At 39.7% G+C, this 14,452-nt stretch overlaps 1 protein-coding gene across 4 annotated transcripts in view; it reads right to left on the bottom strand.

Moving 5' to 3' along the window:
• Positions 1 to 14,452, bottom strand: part of LOC122941177 (growth arrest-specific protein 7-like) — a 178,342-nt gene that overhangs the window by 12,524 nt on the left and 151,366 nt on the right. For all 4 annotated transcript variants that reach the window (XM_044298218.1, XM_044298219.1, XM_044298221.1 and 1 more), the window contains 3 exons: positions 9,786 to 9,875; positions 3,013 to 3,128; positions 2,221 to 2,295 (listed from right to left, as the gene is read on the bottom strand). In XM_044298218.1, coding sequence (XP_044154153.1) covers positions 2,221 to 2,295; positions 3,013 to 3,128; positions 9,786 to 9,875 — 281 coding nt within the window. The remainder of the gene's footprint in view (positions 1 to 2,220; positions 2,296 to 3,012; positions 3,129 to 9,785; positions 9,876 to 14,452) is intronic.

Raw genomic sequence — 14,452 nt, 5'->3', positions numbered from 1 at the left:
CTGTCTGAGAGGTAGTCACTGCCCCGCCCCCTGCTGATGACATCACTGATATAATGACGTGATCAGACATGAAATCACACACCTTATACTACAGGAACATCTATTACTGCTGACAACCTGCTGTATATCCTGTCTGAGAGGTTGTCACAGCCCCGCCCCCTGCTGATGACATCACTGATATAATGACGTGATCAGACATGAGATCCACACACCTTATACTACAGGAACATCTATTACTGCTGACAACCTGCCTGTATATCCTGTCTGAGAGGTAGTCACAGCCCCGCCCCCTGCTGATGACATCACTGATATAATGACATGTGATCAGACATGAGATCCACACACCTTATACTACAGGAACATCTATTACTGCTGACAACCTGCCTGTATATCCTGTCTGAGAGGTAGTCACTGCCCCGCCCCCTGCTGATGACATCACTGATATAATGACGTGATCAGACATGAAATCACACACCTTATACTACAGGAACATCTATTACTGCTGACAACCTGCCTGTATATCCTGTCTGAGAGGTAGTCACAGCCCTGCCCCCTGCTGATGACATCACTAATATAATGACATGTGATCAGACATAAGATCCACACACCTTATACTACAGGAACATCTATTACTGCTGACAACCTGCCTGTATATCCTGTCTGAGAGGTAGTCACAGCCCCGCCCCCTGCTGATGACATCACTGATATAATGACATGTGATCAGACATGAGATCCACACACCTTATAATACAGGAACATCTATTACTGCTGACAACCTGCCTGTATATCCTGTCTGAGAGGTAGTCACAGCCCCGCCCCCTGCTGATGACATCACTGATATAATGACATGAGATCCACACACCTTATACTACAGGAATATCTATTACTGCTGACAACTTGCCTGTATATCATGTCTGAGAGGTAGTCACAGCCCCGCCCCTGCTGATGACATCACTGATATAATGACATGTGATCAGACATGAGATCCACACACCTTATACTACAGGAACATCTATTACTGCTGACAACCTGCCTGTATATCCTCTCTGAGAGGTAGTCACAGCCCCGCCTCCTGCTGATGACATCACTGATATAATGACATGTGATCAGACATGAGATCCACACTCCTTATACTACAGGAACATCTATAACTGCTGACAACCTGCCTGTATATCCTGTCTGAGAGGTAGTCACAGCCCCGCCCCCTGCTGATGACATCACTGATATAATGACATGTGATCAGACATGAGATCCACACACCTTATACTACAGGAACATCTATTACTGCTGACAACCTGCCTGTATATCCTGTCTGAGAGGTAGTCACAGCCCCGCCCCCTGCTGATGACATCACTGATATAATGACATGTGATCAGACATGAGATCCACACACCTTATACTACAGGAACATCTATTACTGCTGACAACCTGCCTGTATATCATGTCTGAGAGGTAGTCACAGCCCCGCCCCCTGCTGATGACATCACTGATATAATGACATGTGATCAGACATGAGATCACACACCTTATACTACAGGAACATCTATTACTGCTGACAACCTGCCTGTATATCATGTCTGAGAGGTTGTCACAGCCCCGCCCCCTGCTGATGACATCACTGATATAATGACATGTGATCAGACATGAGATCCACACACCTTATACTACAGGAACATCTATTACTGCTGACAACCTGCCTGTATATCCTGTCTGAGAGGTAGTCACAGCCCCGCCCCCTGCTGATGACATCACTGATATAATGACATGTGATCAGACATGAGATCACACACCTTATACTACAGGAACATCTATTACTGCTGACAACCTGCCTGTATATCATGTCTGAGAGGTAGTCACAGCCCCGCCCCCTGCTGATGACATCACTGATATAATGACATGTGATAAGACATGAGACCCACACTCCTTATACTACAGGAACATCTATTACTGCTGACAGCCTGCCTGTATATCCTGTCTGAGAGGTTGTCACAGCCCCGCCTCCTGCTGATGACATCACTGATATAATGACATGTGATCAGACATGAGATCCACACACCTTATACTACACCTGCCTTTGTTATTTATGGTAAGCTTTTTTTATTCCCCAGTAAAAGAAGTCACAACTCCGCCCCTTTTTTGGCTAACTCTCTGATTTCTGGATGTCAAACGTTCAGTATGCAGATGATTGTAGGACAATGTAATGATCTGCAGACGACTCACCCTTCCTCTTGTGACGCCAGAGAATTCTGGGACAGTTTTGCCAAGTTTTTGGCATATTCTTCCTCAATCTTGATCCTGAGAAGTAAATTACAGGAAAAATGAAATAAAAAAGGTAATTTCTGGAGAATCCCTTTAATGGGCTGCAACTGAATAGAAGGCTAAGGGAGGAGCCAAGACACAGGGGGTGTTCTAGTGCTTTGGTTAAAGAACATGGATCGTGGAGTCCAACCTAACTATGGAAAAATCAGGATACAGTCTTCTAGGTTTTCCCACTAGATTTGCAAAACTGAGCAAGAATGGGTCCAGGCGGCTGCTCTAGGGCCCAGAAACAGAAAAAGCCCCACCCCTGCTTAAATCTGACTCCGCCCTATACCTATTCAGCGCTCCCCTCTCCATAGGCCAAGCATGGTGTCTGGATAGAAAGTGTGACATCTACTGGCCCTTAGAGACGTTAACCTGATAACTGTTCTGGGGCCCCCCCATATCTCCGGACTAATATCCAACCGGGACCTGGGAAAATCTCCGTCAGTGGAGAATTCCAGAGGAGAAGACTCCTCAAGGAGATATAGTACCCACCAAGGTCCACGAACCATTGATCTGAATCTCCCCTCCACACGGAGGATGAGGCCGCACCACCTGACAGCTGGCTCCACCCCCTCCTCATGAATATTCACAATTATAATGCGCCAAGAAAGTCTGCAGAGTTTTCCTTTAGAGTTTCAGTGTGAGTGAATTAGGTTAAAGCCCGGGGGGAAAGGGCAGCGGTTATTAGGAGAAGAATATCATGAATACCGTTCACGGATGAATTCTGCCATCTCCTTCTGCATTTGTTTTCCTTTAAGCTGTTTCTGGAGGAGTTCTTCAAACCCGGTCACCGAGCTGTTTCCTTGCGGATCTTTTTTATCTGCCTATAAAACAAGAATCCGAATGAATAAATGAATTATCTGAAATTCTGAAAATCAATTATAAACATTATACAGTCCTGTTCCTGTGGACAAGAATATAAAAAAAAAAATTGTATATATATATATATATATATATATATATATATATATATATATACATACATACACACACACACATGTTAATTAAGGGGAGTGAATTTTTATTTATTTTTTATTAACCCTTAAAGCCACATTTTAGTAAGCATTCTGTATTAAGAATGCCATTATTTTCCCTTATAATAATGGTATAAGGGAAAGTAATAAAATATACAGATAACCTAATCTGAACTTCAGTGAAGACGTCCGGGTTTGGGTCTGGATACCACAATTAGTTTTTAATCACGCGCATGCAAAACACATTGTACCCGCGCAATAAAAACTGAACATCGGTACGCAATTGCAGTCAAAACAGACTGCAATTGCATAGCTACTCGCACGATTTTCCCTGATCACAGACGCAACGCATCCGGACACGCTCGTCTGCAAGGGGCCTAACACTGCCTATTATACACAAGAATATAACTACTATAATACTGCTCCTATGTACAGGAATATAACTACTATAATACTGCTCCTATGTACAGGAATATAACTACTATAATACTGCTCCTATGTACAAGAATATAACTACTATAATACTGCTCCTATGTACAAGAATATAACTACTATAATACTGCTCCTATGTACAAGAATATAACTACTATAATACTGCTCCTATGTACAAGAATATAACTACTATAATACTGCTCCTATGTACAAGAATATAACTACTATAATACTGCTCCTATGTACAGGAATATAACTACTATTATACTGCTCCTATGTACAGGAATATAACTACTATAATACTGCCTCCTATGTACAAGAATATAACTACTATAATACTGCTCCTATGTACAAGAATAGAACTACTATAATACTGCCTCCTATGTACAAGAATATAACTACTATAATACTTCCTATGTACAAGGATATAACTGCTATAATACTGCTCCTATGTACAGGAATATAACTACTATAATACTGCTCCTGTGTACAAGAATATAACTACTATAATACTGCTCCTATGTACTAGAATATAACTACTATAATACTGCTCCTTTGTACAAGAATATAACTACTATAATACTGCCTCCTATGTACAAGAATAGAACTACTATAATACTACTCCTATGTACAAGAATATAACTACTATAACACTGCTCCTATGTACAAGAATATAACTACTATAATACTGCTCCTATGTACAAGAATATAACTACTATAATACTGCCTCCTATGTACAAGGATATAACTGCTATAATACTGCTCCTATGTACAAGAATATAACTGCTATAATACTGCCTCCTATGTACTAGAATATAACTACTATAATACTGCTCCTATGTACAAGAATATAACTACTATAATACTGCCTCCTATGTACAAGAATATAACTACTATAATACTGCTCCTATGTACAAGAATATAACTACTATAATACTGCCTCCTATGTACAAGAATATAACTACTATAATACTGCTCCTATGTACAAGAATATAACTACTATAATACTGCCTCCTATGTACAAGAATATAACTGCTATAATACTGCTCCTATGTACAAGAATATAACTGCTATAATACTGCCTCCTATGTACTAGAATATAACTACTATAATACTGCCTCCTATGTACAAGAATATAACTACTATAATACTGCTCCTATGTACAAGAATATAACTACTATAATACTGCCTCCTATGTACAAGAATATAACTACTATAATACTGCTCCTATGTACAAGAATATAACTACTATAATACTGCCTCCTATGTACAAGAATATAACTACTATAATACTGCTCCTATGTACAAGAATATAACTACTATAATACTGCCTCCTATGTACAAGAATATAACTACTATAATACTGCTCCTATGTACAAGAATATAACTACTATAATACTGCTCCTATGTACAAGAATATAACTACTATAATACTGCTCCTATGTACAAGAATATAACTACTATTATACTGCTCCTATGTACAAGAATATAACTACTATAATACTGCCTCCTATGTACAAGAATATAACTACTATAATACTCCTCCTATGTACAAGAATATAACTACTATAATACTCCTCCTATGTACAAGAATATAACTACTATAATACTGCTCCTATGTACAAGAATATAACTACTATAATACTGCCTCCTATGTACAAGAATATAACTACTATAATACTGCTCCTATGTACAATAATATAACTACTATAATACTGCTCCTATGTTCAAGAATATAACTACTATAATACTGCCTCCTATGTACAAGAATATAACTACTATAATACTGTCTCCTATGTACAAGAATATAACTGCTATAATACTGCCTCCTATGTACAAGAATATAACTACTATAATACTGCTCCTATGTACAAGAATATAACTACTATAATACTGCTCCTATGTACAAGAATATAACTACTATAATACTGCTCCTATGTACAAGAATATAACTACTATAATACTGCCTCCTATGTACAAGAATATACCTACTATAATACTGCCTCCTATGTACAAGAATATAACTACTATAATACTGCTCCTATGTACAAGAATATAACTACTATAATACTGCTCCTATGTACAAGAATATAACTACTATAATACTGCCTCTGATACAGAAGTGTTTGCCTGTATTCCCAGTCCATCTCAAGACTATAGTGAGCGCCGACCTGTCAGACGTACACACAGTGATCACTATTGACAGCTGGGAGCACAGAGCAGCCACTAGCACCTGCCAATCATTAGTATGCAGCAGGAGCAGGACAGCGGAGCCTGAGGAAGGAGACTCAGGGGAAAGAACTGTCACATGGCAGAGGATGATAAGAAGCCGACACAAAGGAGGAGTAAAAAGTGACATTATTACAAGGTTAAAGGACTGATCCATCATATAGAACTCCTGTGTAATAATATCTGAACAGACATGAGAAACATACTATGAGAGAACAATACGGTGCAGACACCAACACCAGCTATACACAATGCTCAACTTATACCAGCTGTACATGTATAATTATATACAGGAGATGCCCAGGTTATACCAGCATGCTCCATATCACTGTATACAAGAAGATGTATAACTTATACCAGCTGTACATATATAATTATATACAGGAGATACCCAGGTTATACCAGCATGCTCCATATCACTATATACAAGAAGATGTATAACTTATACCAGCTGTACATATATAATTATATACAGGAGATGCCCAGGTTATACCAGCATGCTCCATATCACTATATACAAGAAGATGTATAACTTATACCAGCTGTACATATATAATTATATACAGGAGATGCCCAGGTTATACCAGCATGCTCCATATCACTATATACAAGAAGATGTATAACTTATACCAGCTGTACATATATAATTATATACAGGAGATGCCCAGGTTATACCAGCTGTACATATATAATTATATACAGGATATACCCAGGTTATACCAGCATGCTCCATATCACTATATACAGGAGATACCCAGGTTATACCAGCTGTACATATATAATTATATACAGGAGATACCCAGGTTATACCAGCATGCTCCATATCACTATATACAAGAAGATGTATAACTTATACCAGCTGTACATATATAATTATATACAGGAGATGCCCAGGTTATACCAGCTGTACATATATAATTATATACAGGAGATGCCCAGGTTATACCAGCTGTACATATATAATTATATACAGGAGATGCCCAGGTTATACCAGCATGCTCCATATCACTATATACAAGAAGATGTATAACATATACCAGCTGTACATATATAATTATATACAGGAGATGCCCAGGTTATACCAGCTGTACATATATAATTATATACAGGAGATGCCCAGGTTATACCAGCTGTACATATATAATTATATACAGGAGATGCCCAGGTTATACCAACTGTACATATATAATTATATACAGGAGATGCCCAGGTTATACCAGCATGGTCCATATCACTATATACAAGAAGATGTATAACTTATACCAGCTGTACATATATAATTATATACAGGAGATGCCCAGGTTATACCAGCATGCTCCATATCACTATATACAAGAAGATGTATAACTTATACCAGCTGTACATATATAATTATATACAGGAGATGCCCAGGTTATACCAGCATGCTCCATATCACTATATACAAGAAGATGTATAACTTATACCAGCTGTACATATATAATTATATACAGGAGATGCCCAGGTTATACCAGCATGCTCCATATCACTATATACAAGAAGATGTATAACTTATACCAGCTGTACATATATAATTATATACAGGAGATGCCCAGGTTATACCAGCATGCTCCATATCACTATATACAAGAAGATGTATAACTTATACCAGCTGTACATATATAATTATATACAGGAGATACCTAGGTTATACCAGCTGTACATATATAATTATATACAGGAGATGCCCAGGTTATACCAGCATGCTCCATATCACTATATACAAGAAGATGTATAACTTATACCAGCTGTACATATATAATTATATACAGGAGATGCCCAGGTTATACCAGCACGCTCCATATCACTATATACAAGAAGATGTATAACTTATACCAGCTGTACATATATAATTATATACAGGAGATGCCCAGGTTATACCAGCATGCTCCATATCACTATATACAAGAAGATGTATAACTTATACCAGCTGTACATATATAATTATATACAGGAGATGCCCAGGTTATACCAGCTGTACATATATAATTATATACAGGATATACCCAGGTTATACCAGCATGCTCCATATCACTATATACAGGAGATACCCAGGTTATACCAGCTGTACATATATAATTATATACAGGAGATACCCAGGTTATACCAGCATGCTCCATATCACTATATACAAGAAGATGTATAACTTATACCAGCTGTACATATATAATTATATACAGGAGATGCCCAGGTTATACCAGCTGTACATATATAATTATATACAGGAGATGCCCAGGTTATACCAGCTGTACATATATAATTATATACAGGAGATGCCCAGGTTATACCAGCATGCTCCATATCACTATATACAAGAAGATGTATAACATATACCAGCTGTACATATATAATTATATACAGGAGATGCCCAGGTTATACCAGCTGTACATATATAATTATATACAGGAGATGCCCAGGTTATACCAGCTGTACATATATAATTATATACAGGAGATGCCCAGGTTATACCAACTGTACATATATAATTATATACAGGAGATGCCCAGGTTATACCAGCATGGTCCATATCACTATATACAAGAAGATGTATAACTTATACCAGCTGTACATATATAATTATATACAGGAGATGCCCAGGTTATACCAGCATGCTCCATATCACTATATACAAGAAGATGTATAACTTATACCAGCTGTACATATATAATTATATACAGGAGATGCCCAGGTTATACCAGCATGCTCCATATCACTATATACAAGAAGATGTATAACTTATACCAGCTGTACATATATAATTATATACAGGAGATGCCCAGGTTATACCAGCATGCTCCATATCACTATATACAAGAAGATGTATAACTTATACCAGCTGTACATATATAATTATATACAGGAGATGCCCAGGTTATACCAGCATGCTCCATATCACTATATACAAGAAGATGTATAACTTATACCAGCTGTACATATATAATTATATACAGGAGATACCTAGGTTATACCAGCTGTACATATATAATTATATACAGGAGATGCCCAGGTTATACCAGCATGCTCCATATCACTATATACAAGAAGATGTATAACTTATACCAGCTGTACATATATAATTATATACAGGAGATGCCCAGGTTATACCAGCACGCTCCATATCACTATATACAAGAAGATGTATAACTTATACCAGCTGTACATATATAATTATATACAGGAGATGCCCAGGTTATACCAGCATGCTCCATATCACTATATACAAGAAGATGTATAACTTATACCAGCTGTACATATATAATTATATACAGGAGATGCCCAGGTTATACCAGCACGCTCCATATCACTATATACAAGAAGATGTATAACTTATACCAGCTGTACATATATAATTATATACAGGAGATGCCCAGGTTATACCAGCTGTACATATATAATTATATACAGGAGATACCCAGGTAATACCAGCTGTACATATATAATTATATACAGGAGATACCCAGGTTATACCAGCTGTACATATATAATTATATACAGGAGATACCCAGGTTATACCAGCTGTACATATATAATTATATACAGGAGATGCCCAGGTTATACCAGCTGTACATATATAATTATATACAGGAGATGCCCAGGTTATACCAGCTGTACATATATAATTATATACAGGATATACCCAGGTTATACCAGCATGCTCCATATCACTATATACAAGAAGGTGTATAACTTATACCAGCTGTACATATATAATTATATACAGGAGATGCCCAGGTTATACCAGCTGTACATATATAATTATATACAGGAGATGCCCAGGTTATACCAGCACGCTCCATATCACTGTATACAAGAAGTCGAAGGACTTGCCCAGAAATAATCGCAGTAGCTCCACTCTGCGGGCTTTAGCAGTTGCTGCTCCGGCATGGTGTCAGGGTGAGGGAACGTGACACAGTTTATCTGTAGGAGACAAAAACATCATATTCCAATATTGTAATTATTTTTTAAATGTTTGCGTCTTTTAAATTATTTCCTAGCTCATAGATAAATCCTTGTATACAATACACATGGCCGACAGTGATTAGCGAGTCCTCCTAGTGTCCATGATGGCGGTTTCATGGAGCTCATCATTGGTCACATCTCTGGTTGTCAGTTGTGCCTGTAGTTCTCGCATTATATTCTTTAACCCCATGTAACAAGAGCTCTTTGGAGCTTCACATTATTAATGTGAATTTATCTTTGACTATTTTCAAGAAAACCAATTGTCTCTCCACATAGAAGGATCCTAAGAAACCAATCTGGCACTTTAAACACTATTAGAAGAGTTTGATGGTTCCCATTGAGATACAGAGGAAAAGGTCAGAGACTAGTGGAGAAAATGAGCTGTAGTGTGAACCCTTCATGGAGAGACCAACTTCATTTAGACAACATTTATAGATTGAGGTCGGGATCAACAAGTCGAAATGAGAGCACCGAGGCAGCTATGGGGCCAATAGAGAGAGGAGACCAATTTCATCCTTCTTGCTCATAGGTAGGTTAATGGAAGCCAGAAACTGCTCCATGGGTCATGGTGTCCCAATTTACTAATAGGACTCACAAGGATTTGGGTAGAATAGACAATGGATCTTGGTGGCTTCTTTGGGAAGAAGTTCATGTATGATCTCTGGTTGAGAGATTTTTTGAGAAAGGGCAGTCAGGATAATTTTGGGGCCTTTAACCCAAGGACATGGGTTCAGAAGAGGTCCTTCATGGCCAATGCTGTTGAGCATACTGGATACAGCTTATTTTTGCATACATGAGATGGTCAGGTTTACTCTGCATGGATGGGACACAGTGATGGGCACCATATTGCTCTACTTAAGGGCCTGAAAAGTGGTTGACCCAATAAGGAGGTCAGATTTTGGTAGGCCAGTAATTTCCTTGATTAAAGGAAGATCATTGCTGACAGGTTGGTTGGTGGAAACAGTCAGAGAGTCTGATCTCCAATAAGTTGTGGTTCTTAAAGGGTTAGATACAGCAAACATAGGGCCTGCACCAGGAGAAGGAGACATTTTGTTCTCTACTATAAGGGTCTTTCTTTCTGACCTACAGAGGTACACAAGGTATATATGTGTCTTTTGGATGTTATAGAAGTAATATTCTATAGGACAAAACATCTTCAACCTTTCAAGATTTGCACAGCCTTCATCAGGTCCTGGTAATACAGCTTTACATGGATTAGTGATGTGAATGATGTGAGTGAGTATCACAGCGTTGAGGATATCAAAAATAAAATTTTTTTTTTTTAACATCCATAATTGTTTTTTAATTTCTCCATCAAGAACATGACATGGAGGTCATAAACAAAGAGGTGGAATATGGAGAGGAGATCAAGAACAACCTGACACTGTGTGACATTGCAGAATAGCTTTGCTTTGCTAAATGTAGACCACAATTCACACATCTATAGGAACTTCTCTGTGTGATGACCACCTGAGAGATCACAGGGAGTCAGCAGAATACATAATCGGTGAACCTATCATCAACCTGGAGAACAGAAAATGCTCCATCCACCTGAAGTTCCTGAGATACCTAAGGACAAGTCCTGAGTCTATGCCACCTTCTAAAACAATTCAGAACACCAAGGACATTGGGATAATTTTCTAAATAAACGCTCTAAGACGACTTTGAGAAGAATACACATTCAAAAGAGGGGAGACAGACGAGTCTGTCCAAGTCGTGAACGAGCCGAGCAAGAAAAGTCAGGAACATAAGGCTGATGTCCTAAAAGAGATCCCCAGGAGACAACTGAAGATCTAGAGATGAGAGCCCTGGCTAAGACCTACAAGCATCTGTAATTATCTGCAGGTTTCCCCCCCTGTCTCTGATCTGATCCAAAAGCTAGAGGCTAAGAATGGTCAGCTGTCCATGAAGAATGGCACCACTGAGGACCTGTGAAATAGGAGTGATCCAGGAGAGGCGACTAATGTGATACTGAGGATGTTTACTCCAAAACTGACTCTTTTAGATTTGATCTTGATGATGGTGCTGTCAGACACTCACATGCCTTCACCATCATCTTCTCCAAACCATTACAAACCATATTCTGATTATGAAGCTATATCGTAATGGAGGGTTCACTCTAGCTCCTATCCTGTGTGATACTGCCTGCTGAGCTGTGTATCTAATCCTGTCCTGTGTGATACTGCCTGCTGAGCTGTGTATCTAATCCTATCCTGTGTGATACTGCCTGCTGAGCTGTGTATCTAATCCTATCCTGTGTGATACTGCCTGCTGAGCTGTGTATCTAATCCTATCCTGTGTGATACTGCCTGCTGAGCTGTGTATCTAATCCTATCATGTGTAATACTGTCTGCTGAGCTGTGTATCTAATCCTATCCTGTGTGATATTGTCTGCTGAGCTGTGTATCTAATCCTCTCCTGTGTGATACTGTCTGCTGAGCTGTGTATCTAATCCTATCCCGTGTGATACTGTCTGCTGAGCTGTGTATCTAATCCTATCCTGTGTGATACTGTCTGCTGAGCTGTGTATCTAATCCTGTCCTGTGTGATACTGCCTGCTGAGCTGTGTATCTAATCCTCTCCTGTGTGATACTGCCTGCTGAGCTGTGTATCTAATCCTCTCCTGTGTGATACTGCCTGCTGAGCTGTGTATCTAATCCTATCCTGTGTGATACTGTCTGCTGAGCTGTGTATCTAATCCTGTCCTGTGTGATACTGTCTGCTGAGCTGTGTATCTAATCCTATCCTGTGTGATACAGCCTGCTGAGCTGTGTATCTAATCCTATCCTGTATGATACTGTCTGCTGAGCTGTGTATCTAATCCTATCCTGTGTGATACTGTCTGCTGAGCTGTGTATCTAATCCTATCCTGTGTGATACTGTCTGCTGAGATGTGTATCTAATCCTATCCTGTGTGATACTGCCTGCTGAGCTGTGTATCTAATCCTGTGTGATACTGTCTGCTGAGCTGTGTATCTAATCCTGTGTGATACTGTCTGCTGAGCTGTGTATCTAATCCTGTGTGATACTGTCTGCTGAGCTGTGTATCTAATCCTGTGTGATACTGTCTGCTGAGCTGTGTATCTAATCCTGTCCTGTGTGATACTGTCTGCTGAGCTGTGTATCTAATCCTATCCTGTGTGATACTGCCTGCTGAGCTGTGTATCTAATCCTATCCTGTGTGATACTGCCTGCTGAGCTGTGTATCTAATCCTGTGTGATACTGTCTGCTGAGCTGTGTATCTAATCCTATCCTGTGTGATACTGCCTGCTGAGCTGTGTATCTAATCCTATCCTGTGTGATACTGCCTGCTGAGCTGTGTATCTAATCCTATCATGTGTAATACTGTCTGCTGAGCTGTGTATCTAATCCTATCCTGTGTGATACTGTCTGCTGAGCTGTGTATCTAATCCTATCATGTGTAATACTGTCTGCTGAGCTGTGTATCTAATCCTATCCTGTGTGATATTGTCTGCTGAGCTGTGTATCTAATCCTCTCCTGTGTGATACTGTCTGCTGAGCTGTGTATCTAATCCTATCCCGTGTGATACTGTCTGCTGAGCTGTGTATCTAATCCTCTCCTGTGTGATACTGCCTGCTGAGCTGTGTATCTAATCCTATCCTGTGTGATACTGTCTGCTGAGCTGTGTATCTAATCCTATCCTGTGTGATACTGTCTGCTGAACTGTGTATCTAATCCTATCCTGTGTGATACTGCCTGCTGAGCTGTGTATCTAATCCTGTGTGATACTGCCTGCTGAGCTGTGTATCTAATCCTGTGTGATACTGTCTGCTGAGCTGTGTATCTAATCCTGTGTGATACTGTCTATCAGACCCATCATGGAACTCGAATGAAATTCTCAGAGATATAACCAGACGTCGCCAAGTAGAAGTCGTGAGATTCCACTGACTGTTGTGGGGGGGGGGGGGGGGGCGGACGTGGCAGTGTAGCCCCCTATGGTATATGGATACACATTTCCAGCTCCACAGTCGACAACTGCACAATTTTTTTGTATTATTAATTTTGGGATAAATTGTTAAAAACTGATTCAAAATACATTTTACAAAATAAGAAAATGTAATTTTTCTTAACATAAATATATCACGGGGTGGACAGCGGGGTCAGGACGCTGCAGATCGTGGCGATGCAGTCATGCTCCGGGTGGATTCCATCATCTGCATCTCCTCTGCTCCTCCCCCCCAGCCCCCCATGTACACAGAGTCTCTCCTACTCACCGTCAATCACCCCCCCCCCCATATTAACCTGGCCCCCCCCCATATTACCCTGCCCCCCCCCCATATTAACCTGCCCCCCCCCCCCCTCCAACCGCAGGAAGAAGATTCCATTCTGAATTTTTTTAAGCATTTTTGGTGAAGCCGCTGTGCAGATGGCGGGGGCTCCGCTTGCCTGTTGCTTGCCTTGGGGCGAGCTCAGGTGTCCGACACCTGCAGGCTCCTGTGTCCTGTAAACGGGGGCTAATCCCGTATTTTGCCGACAGACCGTTATTTTGGGATATCTTGCAGCAGTAACGGT

The sequence above is a fragment of the Bufo gargarizans genome, chromosome 6 (genome assembly GCF_014858855.1).
Source record: "Bufo gargarizans isolate SCDJY-AF-19 chromosome 6, ASM1485885v1, whole genome shotgun sequence".
Taxonomy (NCBI): Eukaryota; Metazoa; Chordata; class Amphibia; order Anura; family Bufonidae; genus Bufo; species Bufo gargarizans.
Note: the sequence above shows the minus strand (reverse complement) of the source record. Positions and strands in the feature narration are given on the sequence as shown.